This window comes from Sciurus carolinensis, chromosome 3 (assembly GCF_902686445.1).
Source record: "Sciurus carolinensis chromosome 3, mSciCar1.2, whole genome shotgun sequence".
Taxonomy (NCBI): domain Eukaryota; kingdom Metazoa; phylum Chordata; class Mammalia; order Rodentia; family Sciuridae; genus Sciurus; species Sciurus carolinensis.
In genome coordinates this window covers 79,143,089-79,161,280 of record NC_062215.1, presented here as the reverse complement: position 1 = coordinate 79,161,280, position 18,192 = coordinate 79,143,089, and the positions used below count along the sequence as shown (strand labels likewise).

At 40.8% G+C, this 18,192-nt stretch overlaps 1 protein-coding gene across 8 annotated transcripts in view; it reads left to right on the top strand.

The window, feature by feature from the left end:
* Nucleotides 1-16,642: 16,642 nt before the first annotated feature.
* Nucleotides 16,643-18,192, top strand: part of Ptpn4 (protein tyrosine phosphatase non-receptor type 4) — a 214,656-nt gene continuing 213,106 nt past the window's right edge. For 4 of the 8 annotated variants that reach the window (XM_047543970.1, XM_047543966.1, XM_047543969.1 and 1 more), the window contains exon 1: nucleotides 16,643-17,228. Coding sequence is in view for 1 of the 8 variants with exons in the window: in XM_047543965.1 (XP_047399921.1) it covers nucleotides 17,443-17,474 (32 nt within the window). In the remaining 7 variants the exon portion in view is untranslated. Of the gene's footprint in view, nucleotides 17,229-17,427; nucleotides 17,475-18,192 lie in introns of those variants that run through there. The other 4 variants (XM_047543968.1, XM_047543967.1, XM_047543972.1 and 1 more) reach the window with 3 other exon arrangements.

Here is an 18,192-nt window from a genome sequence, read left to right as displayed (position 1 = left end):
ATCATCAAGAGGGATCAGTGGAGATGGGGATATAGCTCAGTTGGTAGAGCGCTTGCCTCGCATGTATAAGGAGGGCCCTGACTTCAATCCCCAGCACCATGAAAAAGAAAAAAGGGGGGATTCATGTCTTTCCCAAGGGAGTTCTTGCTTTCAAAGGACTAAATTAGTTATCTCAAGACTGGGCTGTTTTAAAGCAAGGCAGCCACTTGTGTTTTGCCTCTTCCGCACATTCTCCACTTGCCTTTCTGCTTTCCACCACAAGTTGAAGCAGCACAAGTCTCTCAATAGAAGGTCTTCAGCTTCCCAGCCTCCAGAACAATAAGCCAAAGTAAACCTCTTTTCTTTATAAGTTACCCAGTCTTGGGTATTCTGTTACAGCAATGGAAAGTAGACTAAGACACTGCCCATACAGAGGATGACAGTCCAATTTGTACAGGTAGAAAAGGAGACTTTGAATAAAAGTGAAGATGGGGCAGGGTGCCTGTGTTACATGTTGCCTGATAAAAGGAATGATCCAAGAAAAAGTGAAAAGTAAGGTCAAAACCAGAGCAACTGGTCTACAGCTCTGAGCAGTCAGGGCTTTTTAAGATTTGATGGAGAGGGCTACAAATAAAACTCAGAGTTAGAGCACCTGATTTGCATGTTTAAGGCACGAGGGATTCTATGGAGACCAAAGGGTTGGGAGAGGAAAGCAAAGAGCAGGTATGGAGGATGTCATTTTGACAGTTTAAGAAACTCTCCCTTTGAGCAGAACAAGGTGGTGCACACCTATAATCCCAGCAGCTCAGGAGGCTGAAACGAGAGGATCACAAGTTCAAAGCCAACCTCAGCAACTTAGCGAGCCTAAGTAACTCAGTGAGACCCCCTAAATAAAATACAAAAAGGGCTGGGGATGTGGCTCAATGGTTAAGTGCCCCTGGGTTCAATCCCCTGGATCAAAAAACAAAACCCTAAAAAACAAACAAAAACTTCCTTTGAACTTCAGACACAAGCTATAGAGTGCTTTCTATGGAGATTGCAGATACCTTCTCAATATTAGTGGTAGCTCTTCAATGTATACCTAATAGAGCACCCACAAAATGCACACTGAACTGAAGACAGTAATCATCAGTTCTTGGCAGATGGAGATGGCCCAAACTTGAGCGTAGTCATCCATGGAGAAATCTGTCTCATATGTAATATATTTTAATATATGAACATAAATAAAAATGCAACACATTGGATCATGTATATGAAAGTTTTTTGCCAACTGTAACACACAGTGGAAATACAAGGAGTAAGAGGGAGATGTGCTGGGGGCGCAGGGCTCTGAGGTCAGGATTATAGGCAACCAGTCATTCTTCACTGTGGCAGTTGTCCAGTTCCCAACCTCTCCTTAACCCTCAGAATTAGGAGTGGAGAAGCCGCGCATTTCAATAGGTAACATGGCAGCCCTGGAATAAAGACCACACTTCCCAGGATCCCTTGCATCCATGTATGCACCCAACTGACAGCTTCAGCCAGTGATGTAGTGACATATACCAGCTTCAGGCAGCTGCCACCAAGCCATGAGAACCTGCCTTTCTTTGTCTCTTCCCCCAGTGGCTACCGAGAATCAGACTGTGTTGCAGCTTTTGTCACCAATCTAGAGCTGCATGAGAGGATGAGAGTCAGACCCTGAGGATGGCAGAGAAGGGAGACAGAAAGAGCCTGGGTCCCTGAGAACTTCATAGAGCAGGGCCACTCAGGACTGCCTACCTCCCTCACTCTTCCACAGAAGAGGGATTTAACTTCTGTGCAAGCCACTGTATTTTTGGGTTTTTGCCAAATGCAAATGGAACTATCTTTTGGACTTTTTTTCTTTGCAGTACCCAGGGCCGTATATATGCTATGCAAGCTTTCTATCGCTGAGCTACATCTCCAGCCTTCTCTTGGATTCTTGTGTTCCTTTTTGCTTCTTCCCTGACTATGCATGAGGTCTCTTAGGAGCCCCCCTGCTGGGATGAGAAGGGGTCTGAGGCTGACCAGTTTGTTTCAACTGTTCCCCTTAGTGGGCCCCTAAGCGCTTTACAGATTCTCCATTTATTAGTGGTCTGTTGTTAATGACTATGTTAAGCTATCCCAGCTGTTTTTATTAAACTTAAGAAGTTTATACTTAGAAGAAAATAAGACCTCAGAAGAAATTATTAAGCTCTTTGGTCCATGTTGTATTTCAGGAAGCTAATTGGTCCCTCTTGAGCTGTCCTGGGTGGTTTTCCTGTGATTTCCCAGCTTTTATGCTGAGCACCACAGTCAGTCTCAGCTGCCTGTTAACTGGGGCAGGAAGACTGCTGCATTTGCATGACAAGGACTCTGCAGCTAGCCCAGGCTTTCCTAGCACTCTACGGGCTAGCACAGATGGGGGCCCAGATTTGGCTTCAGGCAGAAGGGTGTTACAGGGACGGGAGTCTGAGAACAGGTAGGCCTGGAGATTGACACTTGAGACATCCTTGTGAAAGCTGAGCTAACCAAGTGCATAAGGTCTGGTGCAGGGGAACTATAGAAGGGTAGGGAGCAGAACAGGAGTACAGGTCAGAGGGATGAGCAGAGGTGATTCATTGGCACTATTAGGAATACAACTAGTAGCTCTTGAAGAAAGGAAGGAAAGAGGGAGAGAGGGAAGCAAAAAAGGAAGAAAGAAGAAAGAGGTTGCTAAACTCAAATGCCAGGGAGCCAGAAAAAAAATAAGTCGAGAGCCAGGTATTGCTTCAACAGAATAAATAAGACAAGAATGTGCCTGCAGGTATACCAGGGTCATGCTTCAGCTGGGTGAAAAATGCACAAACACATACATATACAGCCACCTAAACAGATATGGATATACACATAGGCATAAATGTCATGTCTGACTTCTAAAATGGCCCCAACCCTTACCTCCTGGTATTTATATCCTTGTATAGTAACTTCCTACCATGAATAGGGCTGACCTGTGTAATGAATAGGGTATTGGGAATAAAACGGTGAATAATTTCCAAGGCTAGACCATAAAAAACCTTGGAAGATCTCACCTTGCCCGTTCTGGGATTACTCCCTCTGCGGGAAGCCAGTCCTCAAGTTATAAGGACACTTGAGCAGCACAATGGAGTTTCATGTGATAAGGAATGGAGTTCTGCCTGTAGCACAAACCAGCCAGTCAGCCATGTGGTAGGCCATCTTGGAAGTGGGTCCTATAGCCCCACTCCAGGCTTCAATTGCTGGTGATCACAGTCCTGGCAAACATTTTGTAGAGTTTTTTGGTTTTTTTCTCCCTCCCCCAGGACAAGGGATTGAAACCAGGGGCACTCTACCACTGAACTACATGCCATGTCCTTTTTATTTTTTATTTTGAAATAGGATCTCACTAAGTTGCCCAGGCTGGTCTTGAACTTGCAATCTTCCTGCCTCAGCCTCCTGAGCCACTAGGACGATAGGTGAACACCACCATGCCTGGACCTGGAACTAGACCTGGACCTGGACCTGGACCTGACTAACATCTTGACTGCAACCTCATAAGACACCTTGAGCCTGAATGAGGCATTTCCAGATACCTGACCCACAGAAATTGTGTGATAAGCCTTTATTGTTGTTTTTAATGTTGTGTGTAATCTTTGATTTGTAATATAAATCACATACACATATTTTCCATACATAATTTATAATTTAGGCACATGTATAGTCTCCCATAATTATCAAAATAATATGTATTGATTGGAGAAATATTAGCAAATGCAGAAAAGTAAATTAAAATCACTACAATTCTACTCCTCCAGAGAAAAAAATGTTATGTTCTAGTCATTGTTTTAAGCACAATATATATGTTAACTAATTCAATGCTCACAACAAACCTTATGAGGTAAACACTATTATAAGCCTCATGTTAATCGATGGGGAAACCGAAACACAGAGAATTTAAGAAACTTACTAAGCAATAAGCAGAGGAGTAGAACTTGAGTCCACCATTATCTGTCTTTTTGTTGTTGTTGATCTAATTAGTTATACATGACAGTAGAATGCATTGTGACGTAACATTCATAAATGGAGTATAACTTCTTATTCTTCTGGTTGTACATGATGTAGAATCACAACAGTTGTGTAATTCTATATGTACATAGGGTAACAATGTCCAATTCATTCTACTATCATTCCTACCTCCAAACCCCCTCCCCTCCCTTCACTCCCCTCTGCCTATCTAAAGTACCTCAATTCTTCCCTAGTGTCCCCTACATCATTATCTTATAGTATGATATAATCTGGTTGAAGTTTTGTATTTCCTTCCGGTCTTTATTCTACATAACTAAAAAAATTAATAGGCTTTATTTTCTGAGCAGTTTAAGATTTGCAGAAAAATTGAGCAGAAAGTGCAAAGAATTCCCATATACCCTCTATCCCCACCTCTCCCACCAACAGTTTCCCATTATTAACATCAAGTATTTGTTATAATCGATGAGCTGATACTGATGCATTAAGTTAAGTCCAAGCTTACATTAAGCCTCACTCTTGGAGTTGTATATTCCATTGGAAAATGCATAATGGACAGATCCACCATTCTTGTATCATATAGTATACTTACCACTCTAAAAATCTCCTGTGGTCCACCAGTTCATCCTCCCTCCACCTGTCACTTTTAAGTAGAGCTCATACTACATATACCAATTTTACATCTTACTTTTTCCAACTAATATTACATAATAAGCATTTTTCCATGTCAGTAAAACTTATTTATAAACACAATTTTTAATGCTTGATTAACACTCTGTGTGCATGGATGAACCATAACTAAATTCCCTGTTATTGGGCATCAAGATTGTTCTGCTAAGATCTTTTTGTAATTCCTGGAGTTGGAAGTTCTTGGCAACTCAACCGAGCACCCTTAATTTAAGTGTGGTTTTGTCTACAGATGTGTGTGGGCTTCAGTAAGCCGGTACAATTGCTAGGAATTGAACATCCCTAACCTGACTGTTAGAAACTTGGAAACTATTGATTCTGAGAGTTTTTTCTACCCTGTAAGTATACTTACTCTATCTACCCCTAATCTGGCTTTTAGAATAAGTTTTCCTCAATTTTCAAGAAAGGGATCACTGAATGACCAAGAAGTTGTCTTTGCATCCTATTTTCCACATCAGACCCAGACAGGTAGCATTGATGCCTTCCCAGAATTAACAAGTACCTGAGGACAACAAAATAGACACAGGAGCAATAAAGAAAAGTGATACTGATTTGTCATTATTCTGTATTTCTTTTGCCCATTTCCATATTCCATCACTTAATTCTAAATTCAATTTTGACAGCCCACAAACATTATATGGCATTATATCTTTATGACTCATCTGTACTTTCAATTTTCTCTAATTGAAAATTCCTTTACATGTGATTTTCTACTTACTATAGTATCTTTATTTGCATGCCAGGGGACACCTCCATCTGAATTGCAGGAAGGCACACAGACCTGTTCAGACTGGTTCATTAGTCACACTGTCATTAATAAGAAAGGATAATGCACAAAAAATTTAAGCCTTTGGTTTAAGTGTTGCCCTGCCCGCCGCCTCTCTCTCTCTCTCTCTCTCTCTCTCTCTCTCTCTCTCTCTCTCTCTCTCTCTCTCTCCCTTCAACCCCCCTCTCTGAAATTTGATGCCCAGAGAGGAAGTGGTGTTCTAAATTGTGAAACTGTGTTGATCCTCAGAGCAAGTATTAGAAAACTAAAAAAGTGAGGAACCAGGAATGTAACATTTGAATTGACAATTATAAGCCTTTAATTGATTTTGGTCAAGGAAACATTATTTGTCTCACTCATGATTTTAAAAAATTAAAAGGCAGGTTTTTAAAAAATTCTGAATAAGTTCAACTTAGAGTGAAGCACAACCTTAATTTTCATCTTAATGTATTCCTGGATGTTTGATGGAAGAAAAAAATTTTGTATAACTTACAGAATGCCTACAAGATAGTTTGGATAGTATAGATAGCTTTCCAATGAATATTATTAGACCACAGAATAATGTGTTAATTTATCAAACATTCAGTAAAAGATCACTGTAACCTCATATATAGGGGGTCTAGGCACACTTACTAAGAATTTAAATTAACTTTAGCCAGGTGACTAGTAACAAACAAACTTTTATTTTCTTTTGATTTTTTTTTTTTTTTTTTTTTTTTTTTTGGTACTAGGGATTTGGTACCAAGGACACCTTACCACTGAACTACATCCCCAGTACTTTTTATTTTGAGACAAGCTGCTAAGGTTGGCCTCTAACTTGTCATCCTCCTGCCTCACCTCCTGAGTCACTGGGAATAATAAACTTTTGAGATAACCTTTTGTTATAATGTGTTAGAAGTTTGGCTTTACCGCCAGGAAAAGTTCAAACATAAAATTGGAACCATTATTTACACTGGTTAAATATATAATGACAACACATCAGGTTTCTAGAATTTCACATCTATATGATTACAACTGACTTCTGAATTTCCTTTCTCTGCACCTCAGGTATAGGGTAGATTTCCCCTGGCACTAATGTTTCCATGTGGTGATTATTAATCGGGGATGGGACCTGGGAAGAGTGTGGGAAAGGAAGAGCAAGAGTCAGGGTTGATTGTAGCATTTTGATGATTCGAATCATCAAATGCTCATGGGGTGACTGTTGCTGTTTTAACTGTCCAATCAGGTTCAGTCTCAGCCCAAATCTAATCTCTCTTCCCTCAATACCATGAAATTAACTTTTCTTAAATAACTGATTTCATGCCCATACTGCCCTTCTTACACACATTCATTCCCTACCACTCAATGTTCATACTCTTCAGCATAACTTTCAAGGAACAATTCCCAATATTCCATTAGCAAATCTTCTAATGGATTATAACCAATGATTACACCTCATCGCCATCACCAAGCTTTCATAGGCAGAGGTTACTCATATCCTCCTACCATCCCCCACCATAACATCATCCTTCAAGAATGGAACTAGCGGCTGGGGTAGTGGCTCAGTAGTGCACTTATCTAGCATTTGTGAGGCGCTGGGTTAGATTCTCAGCACTGCATGTAAATAAGAAAAATAAAGGTTCATTAAAAAACAAAAAAGAAGAATGGAACTAGAAAATCAGTTTATTTCACCAAACATTTTTTTGGGGGTCTCTACTATATAAAGCTTCTGGAGACCCAACAGCAAATAAAAGAAAGATCACTGTTCTAAGAAGCTTAAAATCAGATATGAGGTAGGGGATTGGTCCACTGCAGCACTGGCTAGGCGCTTTGCTAAGGAAGAGCTGATTCCCTAGGGAATGGGACAGTCTTCAGGCTTCTGGGAAGAATCATTGTCAGAGATGATATCTTGGCAAAGAATGGGAGGCAAGTTAAGAAGAGCAAGACTGCTTATTGACAGAAGGACAACACAGCATACAAAAAGGTGAGAAATGATCAGCTTGTAATGAATGACTCATCTGTGAATCGAACTTGTGCTGGGGATAGTTGACAATACATTGCCAATAAAACCTGGGGATCACTCAAGTGTAATGAAGGTGACTTGGGATATCCTCAGAAGTGGTTTAAAACCAGAGAAAATGGTAACTCAAACCCCATGCATTGAATCTGCCTGCTGGAGGTAGTGATGGACAGAGGAAATGTCCTAGAAGTGTGACAGGTTGTCAAAATTTGTCTGTGCTTATTAAGCACTGTCCAGGGGAGAGACACATGCATTGGGTGCTCATGAGGGCTGTCATCACTAGAAAGGAGTACTTTATTTGGGGGCAGGGAAGATTTCCATTCTGGGTTTCCTAAATGAACTTCTCATGCCTGGGACTTTAGTACTAGAAAAAGACTATTGTTACAATAAACATAAGTGTCTGGTCCCTGGATAGGCATGTGTTCTTTAAAAAAGAATGAATTTTGCTTTATAACCAGTTTCTTTTAAAATTCAGCATATGAAGAACCTCAAGAGCCCCTGATCAATATGCATGTTCTGGTAAGTTTGAAGACTGTACTCTGCAAAGCCAAGGCTCTCGTAGCCCCACAGGGAGGGCAGCAAGCCTGCTCCTTAAATATGTGTCCTGCTAGTATTATTATTTGTGTTTTGCTTTCCTCTGTCTTCTCCTTGACCCCCCAACTTCATCTAGAATGTAACCTAAAGCCATGTGACTACAAGTACTGCACTGTAACTGGTTTGCCACCAGTCCACAATGAGATAAATAAGGAAATTGAGAGTAAGCAGTGAGAATCTTTTAGAGAAATTTGTCAGGGTAATTAATTTCCACTGAATCTAATAAAAAATTGGGACTTGTATTTTATTATGTCTTTTTTATATGCCTTTGTCTTTTCATTTCATAGCAATTTATTTTTATTTATGGTTTATAAAAATGTTGCTACATGCTACATTGATCCTTCACCCCAAATAGTCTGATAAGAACTGATGAAAGGGCAGGGATTGCTGTTTTACACTAAGTCTGTATGATGTTCAGTGCCTGTCCAAATGGAAACAATGTCCCTCAACCCTGCTGCACAACAGAATTCCCTTGGGATATGATGAAACAATCTATATCCTCATCTAGAGAAAAGCTTCAGTTCCACCCTGATCAATTAAATGAGAATGGGGGTATGATCACATTGGAGTAGAGTAAAGCATCTATATTTATTCATTTATTTATTTAGGTACTGGTACTTGAGATTGAACCCAGGAATGTTTTACCACTGAGCTATGTTCCCAACCCTTTTATTTTTTTAATTCTGAGGCAGGCTCTCCCTAAGTTCCTTAGGATCTTGCTAAGTTGCTGAGGCTAGCTTGAACTTGTGATCCTCCTGCCTCAGCCACCTAAATCGCTGAGATTATAGTTGTGTGCCACTGTGCCCAGCAGCATCTGTATTTATGAAATACCTCCATGGTGTTTCTGACAGTCAGGGACAGGAATCCTTAATGTGGATGGTATCCTATCAATGAACTTAGGTTGAATTAATGATTGTAACACATCAGTCAGCCAACAGCAGGTGTTCACTGTACAACTGACAACGCTGTATCAGGTGCTGCATACACATTGAAAAGTCATGAAGATTAATCAAGATTTTCCAATATGATAATAACGCTCCCATGGACAAAGACAACACATAAAAAGCACAAACCAACAAACCTACAGTTTTCATCTACAAATGAAGTAACATTTATATACTACACAGAGATGTTCTCTCTCTCTCCCCTCCACTCTTTGGAGGTGGGGGGGCATTTACTAAGGATCCCACTCAGTGTGCTTTTTATTTATTTATTTTTTTTGCAATAATGGGGATCGAACTCAGGGCCTTGTGTTTATGAGGCAAGCACTCTACCAGCTGAGCTATCTCCCCAGCCCTGTTTTTTTGTTTTAAGACAGGGCCTTAGTAAGTTGCTGAGGGTCTCACTAAATTACTGAGGCTGGCCTTAAACTTGTGATCCTCCTGTCTCAGCCTCCCAAGTCTCTGTGATTACAGGTGTGCACCACCATGCCCAGTTCTCCCTCAGTTTTTTAAAGCAATCAATATTGCATCTAATAGGAGATTTCTCAGGTTGGCATCCCCAAGTTGGTCAAAGAATCCACTAGATGTCACTCAAGATCCCTCAAGGTTCCCTCTTTCAGGGTCTGCCTGGTCTTCAATTCTACATACCATCTGTGTCCCACTCCCAGTGGAAACTCTGCAAAACAAAGGCACACTATGTTGGGGATATAACTCGGTGGCAGAGCACTTACCTAGCTTAGGCAAAGCCCTGGGCTCCATTCCCAGCATTGTCAAAAGAGGAGGCAGTTGGTGGGGGTAATAACAACAAAAATGTATAGAACTTGCTTGCTGGTCATTTGATCTCCTTTTACAGCTTTCCCTAGGTTCACCCCATTCATTCATTTATTTGGGAATAGTAACTAAGGGTTGATCTTATCGCAGACATTAGTTTAAGCTGTGATGAAATAACACATAAATGGCTAGAGAAACACCATGATTCTGTCCTCATAAAGTTTACAGTTTCATCTGAGAAAGCACTTCTCATTCTAATTTGTATTGTTTGTTTATTTACTAATGCTCCCTTCAGACTAAAAGCTCTCAAACTCTTTTGGCCACCACCCCCAAAGTAAGAAAGAAAGATAATTTTACATCTTAACCACGCCCCACCCCCACTGCCACACACAAACACTTCATCACATTGATGCTTATCTGCATATTGTGTGACGCACGCTAATATTTTCTATTCTAGTTCATTCCTCTTTTTTCAAAATGCTAGTCATGATTCACCAAATTGATCTCATAATCCACTAATCATAACTTCAAGAATGAAAAATACTTAACTTGGGGGCAAGGGCCACCTCTTCCAGTATTCCCATTGCTTACCAGATAGGAAGTGAGCTATACATATATTTTTTAATGAATGAAAATTATGAGGACTAATTTGCATTAATATTTAAATTAAGAAGACTTAGATATAGGTTAAGTGGTTTATATTATGCATGTCAGTGTCCTAAGAATAAGCTTATATACACACATTATATTCACATATATTCTTTTTTTATATACTATATAGATATTATACTAATATTTCAGCCACAGTCTGGGGTTCCCATTTTTAAATTCATATAATTAAAAATATGTTCATCTTGGGAAAAGAATTCATTAACTCCTTCAGATATTTAAATTTATAAACTATAATAGCTAAAAAATGGTTGGTATCAGAGATCATGGCCCAAAGAAAAACAGCCTCCTAAAATGCCATAATCCCCAGAACCTGTGAATGTGTCCTTACATAGCAAAAACTTTGCAGATACAGTTAAGTTAAAGGTTTTGAGATGGAGGTATTATCCTGGGTTACTTGGGTGGACCCAATTCAATCACAGGGATCCTTACAAAATGGAGGCAAGAGGGTCAGAGTAGATGAAACAGAAATTTGGAGATGCTATACTTCAGGGTTTGAAGGTAGAAGAAGAAGCATGAGCCAAGGAATGTGGGAGGTCTCTAGAAGCTCTCCAAAAACACAAGGAGAGGAATGGGAAAACTGGATGCTGTGGTGCAGGCCTGTAATCCCAGAAACAGGAGGCTGAGGCAGGAGGATTCAAGTTCACAGGCCAGCACTCAGCAACTTAGTGAAACTGTCTTAAAATACAAAGGGGATGTAGATCAGTGGTAGAGCCCCTGAGTTCAGTCCCCAGTACCCCAAAAAGGGAAAAAAAAAGTCAAGGAGAGATTCTTCTCTAGACTCTCCAAGGAATACAACCTATTGACCCATTTTTGTGTTTCTGATGTCCAGACTGCAGATAATAAATTTGTGTTGTTTTAAGTCACTGAAGTTGTGATAATTTGTTATAGCAGTAATGGGAAACTAATACAGAGATGGAGTGGATAACTCATTGGAATAAAGTTAAACATTCTCAAAAATACTCAGAGAGGGCTGAGGGTGCAACTCAGTGGTAGAATGCGTATTTAACATTCATGAGGTCCTGGGTTCAATCTCTAACCTTCTCCACTCCTGCTGCTACCTGGAAATATGTTGAGGATTTTGTATCTGATGAAAGCCATTTAGCAAATAGTCATGTGTATGCATGTAATGAATAATTCAAAAAGGTGATATTGGGACAACTACCTAACCAGTTTAAAAAAAAAACATGAAGGTGGATCTCTGTCCTCAAGACACCAGAATTATTTCCAGATGGATAAATTTCAGGAAATATGGGTGATTTTTAATTGAGAAAAATGCAAAACCAAGAAATGGTAGAGAAGATGTGGATAAAGGTAACTTTCACACTTAGTTGGTGGGTACAGAAGGTTGTTAATTGGGGAACATTTAGTAAAATTGAATATGCCCAAACATTTCGAACCCACAAATGCATTCCCAGGAGTTTACCTTAAAGAAAATACTTCAATATAGGTATAAAATTTTGTAAAAAAAAAATTCCTTAAAGCATTGTTTGTAGTAGCAAAGAACTAGAAATGACCTAAATGTTCATTAACTAGAGAAGGATAGTTACATCATAGAAAAGCCCTTAGAAAGAGACAAGTATCTGTAGATACATTGGTAAGTGAAATACAGTATGTATAGCATGGCCTGCTGTGTTCAGGGGAAAGAGGTATATACTATTTTAGCTTACACATGAGAGGAAATTCTGGAAGTGTCCACATGGATGATTACTAGTGCTTACCTTTGAGGAGTGGATTGGGAGTAGGAGGAAATCTTTGGTTTTAAATTTTTTACATTTTCTGTATAGTTCTCTATCTCAGGATTGCTAACATGGGTCATCTGCTCTGCTCTTCAACAAACAAGAAAAAGAAAGAATTCCTAGCAAGTGGAGACGCAGAGAGCCATGTGGACAGAGTGACACATCTGGGCCACTGCCTCAGAGGTATATCTTATTTGGTTTTTTAAAATAGGTTTTTTTTGTTTTGTTTTGTTTTATTTTTTAAGGATATTTAAAGTTGTTCTGTGATTAAAGGAAGTCTAAGCCACAACATTCTGAGATTATTGGAAAAATGTATTACATTTCTTTAAAGATTTAAATTCTTTAAATTTATTTGTTTTGTTTTGCTTTACTTTAAATTAGGCTTGAAGATTACAGACAGGTAAAAAGATGAAATTCCTCCTTAATTGTCTAGGTAAGGAAGACAGATAACTAACGGGGTGTTATGTCAGAGATCAGCTTAAGATTCAAACTTGTCTGAAACCCCTTATACATTGAATGTCCCATCTCACCAGCATAGGCAATGTTTTCGTCAGCTTTATCGCTGCTGTGACTAAAAGGATCTGACCAGCACAATTATAGAGGAGAAAAGGTTTATTTGAGGGCTCACAGTTTTAGAGGTCTTAGTCCACAGAAGGCTGGTTCCATTCCTTGGAGCTTGAGGTGAGGCAGAATATCATGGCAGAAGAGTGTGGCAGAAGGAAGCAGCTTGTATCGTCAGAAAGGAGACAGAGAGAGAGAGAGAGAGAGAGAGAGAGAGACAGAGAGATAGAGAGATGAGAGAGAGAGAGAGAGAGAGAGAGAGAGAGAGAGAGAGAGAGAGGGAGAGGGAAGGGGGGAGGGGAAGGGAGAGATACAAAATATATACCCCAAAGCTGCCTCTCAATTCCAATCTCCTACAGCCACATCCTACACTTCAATTAATCCCATCAGTGATTAATTCACTGATTAGGAAGACTCTTACAACCCAATCATTTCTCCTCTGAACCTTCCTGCATTGTCTCACATGTGAGTTTTTAGGGGACACCTCACATCCAAACCATAACAAGCAACAAAATCAGGTCATTTTAAATCATGTATTTTTTTAAAGTTAAAATTCATACCACTCTGAGCTCTACCTAGCAAGCAGAGTTCAACTTTCCTTTGGGGTTCTCCTTCCTAGATATCACCAGTGATCCCAAAGTTACTCAAATTTCTTCCAAAGGGGTCCTCCCAAGCTACTGATGGTGGCGTGGTCAGAGAGTCAGCTACAGGCAAATCTTCTCTTCCACTAAGGCTGCATGTGGTCATTACCAAGGCCCAGGTGGCTGGGTTTGGGTGCACGGACTGGATCAAATGCTTATTCCCTCCTGGCCCTCACTACCCAGGGTTAAGAGAGGTTTTACCATCAACTACACAGTGCAAAAAGCCCAGTCTTTGCCTGTCAACAGCCTCCAACTACTGACACAGCCTTTGTTTGCTCTCACACTTCAAAGCACAGCCAAGGGCATGCTGCAGACACAGAAAAAAAAAATCAGTCAATAGCTGTGTCTGCCAATATCCTGTAATGTTTGAGGCTACTTTTAAATTAAAAAAAAAAAAAAAAAAAGCTAACTCCCAACTGTTAAATTATCTTAATTATGTTTCTTAGGTGTAGGTCAGATATAAATTCCTTACTGTCACATCTTTCTATGGTAGATGATGCTGTTTTACTGAAATTAAATTGTCTCTTGAGATGAGAATATTGAACTCACTGCTATGGTTATAGTTGGTACCGAATACAAAATCGAATACAGTGTTTGTTTCAAGGTGGTCATCAAATGATTCAGAACAGACATTAAAATAAAATAATTTTTAAAAGAACACAATTCAAATAAAAACAAAACTGTACATATTTTATAGAGAATTTGCAAATATATATTTGTTTACTTCTGTGTAATGAAAAGTGGTCTATGCTCTTGCTACTCTAAGGTGGTCCAAGGACCAATGAGCTTGTTAGAAATGCAGAGCATTAGGCCCTACCCTAGACCTAATGGATTAGACCTGCATTTTAATGTGATACCAGGTTATGGGTATGCACATTAAAGTCTAACTTATTATTTCCCAGTTCAGTCTACAATAAACCAGTATAGAGATGGGTACAACCTAAAGCTCTTTCTCTCTCTCTCTTTCTTTTTAAGAACAATTATTTATTCCTTTCTTTCTAGGGTTATAGGCAGGTAGATTTAGGTGAACTTGGAATTCCCTAAGAATAACCGTTAAGTATTAGTGACTCCAAGAGCCTATCCTGGTGACTTTCACTAAAGATGTTCCATTCAGGACCTTATTTCATTTATATGAAATATCCAGAGTAAGCAAATTCATAGAGACAGAATGTAGTTTAACGGTTGTTAGGGACTTGGAGGAGGACGAAATGGACAGTGACTGCTAACAGATATAGGATTTGTTTTGAGGGGTAGAATTAGTAGTGATAATTAGTAGTGATAGTTTTTGAGATGGAATTAGTGATGATAACTTACAACTTTGAGGAGGTTCAAAAAGCATTGAATCACACATTTTAACAGGTGAATTTATGATATGTGAATTTTATATCAATTTTTAAGAAAGTGAATTCATAGTTTTCTTAAAGAACAGTAGATGAATATGAGACTTATGTTTGTTTAATCTGAAGGGCTCATCCTGAGGAGTTTCCCAAAACAAAGGATGTCTTCCTCCAAGTCCTCACCAATGTTGAGACTCCAGATATGTTTATACTGCAAGTCAGATTTATATTTTACGTAATTATAGACACTGTGGTTTACAGATGAGGGTAGAAGGAATGAGCTGCAGGGGGAAGGATCTGAAGATAGGAAGATTAGTTGGGAGACTAGTTATGAGGCACAACGGGGCATAAATAAGGGCAATTTAGACCTGATTAATATGACTGATAATATCCAAACTATCAGATATGGAAGGCGAGGAAAAGTGTGCTCTATTTCAAATATCTTCCTGAAATTCTACCCATTAAGAGATTCAAGCATTTTATTCTTTCAACAACTTATTATTATTATTATTATTATTTTGACCAGGCAGTGTCATCAAGCATTATAAAGGATACAAAGATGACTAAGGAAAGGTCCTTTCCCTCCAGTGGAAGTAGTGATCAGACCACGGAGCAGAGGTATGACCCACATAGAGCTAAGTTTTGTACAATAAAATGCATACGATGATAAGAATCAAAGGGAGGTATAAAACTAGAGCTCTCAGTGTCAAAGGAGGAAGAAATTACGTTTTACTTTTGGAGGAATTCTTTTCTGATATTTTGTTGCAGGATAAATGGATATTGATAGGTGGGGTTGGGATGAAGAGTATTTTAGTAGAGGCAATAGCATGAACAAAGGCATCCAAACTGGAGACCTACAGGCAAGAATGCATATTTAGGGAAGGATGAATGAGCACTGACTAGACAAGAAATCTGGGAAGAAAACTAAGCAGAGGAGGTAAAGCAGAAAAAAATACGAATTGACGCGTTTTCTTTTTCAAATGGCAAAACAAGGGACGGGGTGAGAGGAAGAGAGTCAATAGAAATTGCAGTCTTTCACAGATTGATACAGATTTTCCTGAGTGGTAAAGAGCCATTGTGTTGACTTGAGGGGAAAGTAATTTCTGAAGGAAGATTTTTATAAAGGCCGGCTCTAGTAGGATGGAAGCTATGAGCAAGGAGAGGAAGAAGGAGCCTGGCAACTGGAGAGAGAACAGGCAAATATGAGGCAAAAGGGAAGTGTGACGGTCCTCAAATCCCTCTTTCCCTCATTTAAACTGAGATCACCCAGCCCATAAGCCATCTGTCCTATCACTAGTAAGTTTGTAGCCCAATAAAATATGAGAATTCCTAGCGTGATAATATTAAATTCGCATTTATTAAAATGTATTAATGTAAAAAATACGGTGTTCCTGGTACATAGAAGGCACCCAAGCGTTTGTTTTATAAATTAACCTTGTTTGTTTAGGCTTTGTTTTGGAGCCTATATTTAGGAGATTATTCAAAACTGCACCATAAATCCCAGATCTACTATTAGTATTGATATTGGGACGCTCTGGTACCAAAAGGTCTGCTTTAGGCGTTTAACACTTTAGTCTCTGGCTCCTCCCTCGGGTCCCTAGGATCCTTAGGTACAGCGGCGGCGGGGGTGTGGGGGGATTGCATTTCAAGCAGCCAATCACAGCGCGGAGAGGGGTGGGGCCACGGTGTCCCGCCACTCCTCCCAGACTGTCCACCCCACCTTCCCAAGACCCGCCCCTCTTACACCTGCGTATCGCTCCACTCTGGTGCTGGTGCAATCTCTATTCCCTGCGCTAGCGGGGGGAAGGGGCGTGGCCTCACCTCTCGCGAGACCGCCTCTTCTGCTGCTGCTGCTGTTGCCGCTGCTCCTGGCAGCTGACTGGTCGCGCTTGCGCAGCCGCCATGTTCGGTTGCTATGCTGCGGCCTAGGAGACCGGGTGTGCTTGAGGGAGGAGGAGGAGACGGAGGAGGAGGAGGAGGAGGAGGAAGAAGAGGAGGCGGAGAAGGAGGGGGGTGACTGAGCGCCTCTTGCACTCTCACACACAAACGCTGCCCAGCATTGCCCGCCCGCTCACGGCGTGTTGCGCGCTTTTCCGCTCCTCGCGGCCCCCCCACCCCCACATTGTTCTCTCAGGACTCCTGGGTCCCCAGGGGCTGAAACTGGGCCTGAGCTGGGGCGGGAAGAGATTTGGCCTTGACCGAAGGGTCAGAGATATTTGGGGCCAGGCCCCCCGCCCCATATTCCCTCCCCCACGTCGCTTTTTGGGGGTGTGGATTATCTCATCCCCGCAGGGAGGTGGGAGAGGGCGCCGGCTGCCAGTCTCCCTGCCGCTTCCCGGGCGGCGCTGGCCCGCGGTAGCCCCGCAGCATGAGGTGGTGCTGGCGGCTCCGGGCCGTGGCGCGGCCGCTGCGGCGGCTGCTGCTCGGGGAGCGCTGAGGGAGCCCCCCGGAGCGGCGCGGCAGAGGCGTTTCTCCCGGTTCGCCCGGGCCTCGAGGTTTTGTTTTGTTTTTTTTTCTCCAGCCGAGAGGACGCGGCTGTGATACGAAGGTAAGAGGTTCTTAGGTCCCCGCCGGCCCCTTGGCCCTGCAGGTTGTATGCGAGGCTATTACCTGGGGCGTTTGTGGCTCGTGGAGGTGCCACCTAGGGCAAGACAGAGAGGTACAGGGTTGATTTAAAAGGAAGAAAATAAGGACGCTTCTTTTTTCCCTTTTTCTTGGGATCTTTGCTCTTGGAGCTCCCAACATTGTAGTTGAACTCTGTTATGGATGAACGAAGGAGCAAGGGATGGAATAGGTAAGAAGATGGAATGTTTCACGATACCTAAACTCTATGTAAGATCTTAGAATCTTTATAGAGTTTTCCATTACTGGTAGCATTCTTGGTAGATTTTTAAAAATTGGCTCATGAGCACTTCTTGCTTGCTACATGAGCACACTATCTCTACTATTGAAATTTTAAGCTTCTGATGCTTCTACCAGTATATGCTTATATATAGAAATCTGTAGTTGGGCCAAAAAAGTTGAGATGCAGCTTAGATGAACCCATGCATTTCCCAGGGTTTCCTTAAAATGGAACAATTTACAGTTGCACAGATGTATATAAGGATATTTCTGCGAAACTTAGAATGGGAGACCGTGTCTGGGCTTGCATCATAGAGTGACATCAGTATGCCCAAGGACGATTTGTAGGATTTTTGAAAGCTTTGTTCTAGGAGGACCGGTCATATCTGCAATAAACCAGCTACTTATCGAATAGGAAATTTAAGTAATATTAAGTTTTTGTGACGAAATCTTTGGCCCAATTGAAACAGCACAGCACAGTAAAACATTTAAAACGTTATCTATGGAGGAAAAAAAAAACCAGTGTATCCGACTTGTAATAGACAATTTGAGTAGAAAGAAGAGTGAAACAGTGAAAGCCAGGGCATTTTAAAATCCTGGCTTTCTGAAGCCTAATGTGCCAGAGGGGGAAAATTATTTTTTAAGAGGGGAGGGGATGACCTTAAAAGAAA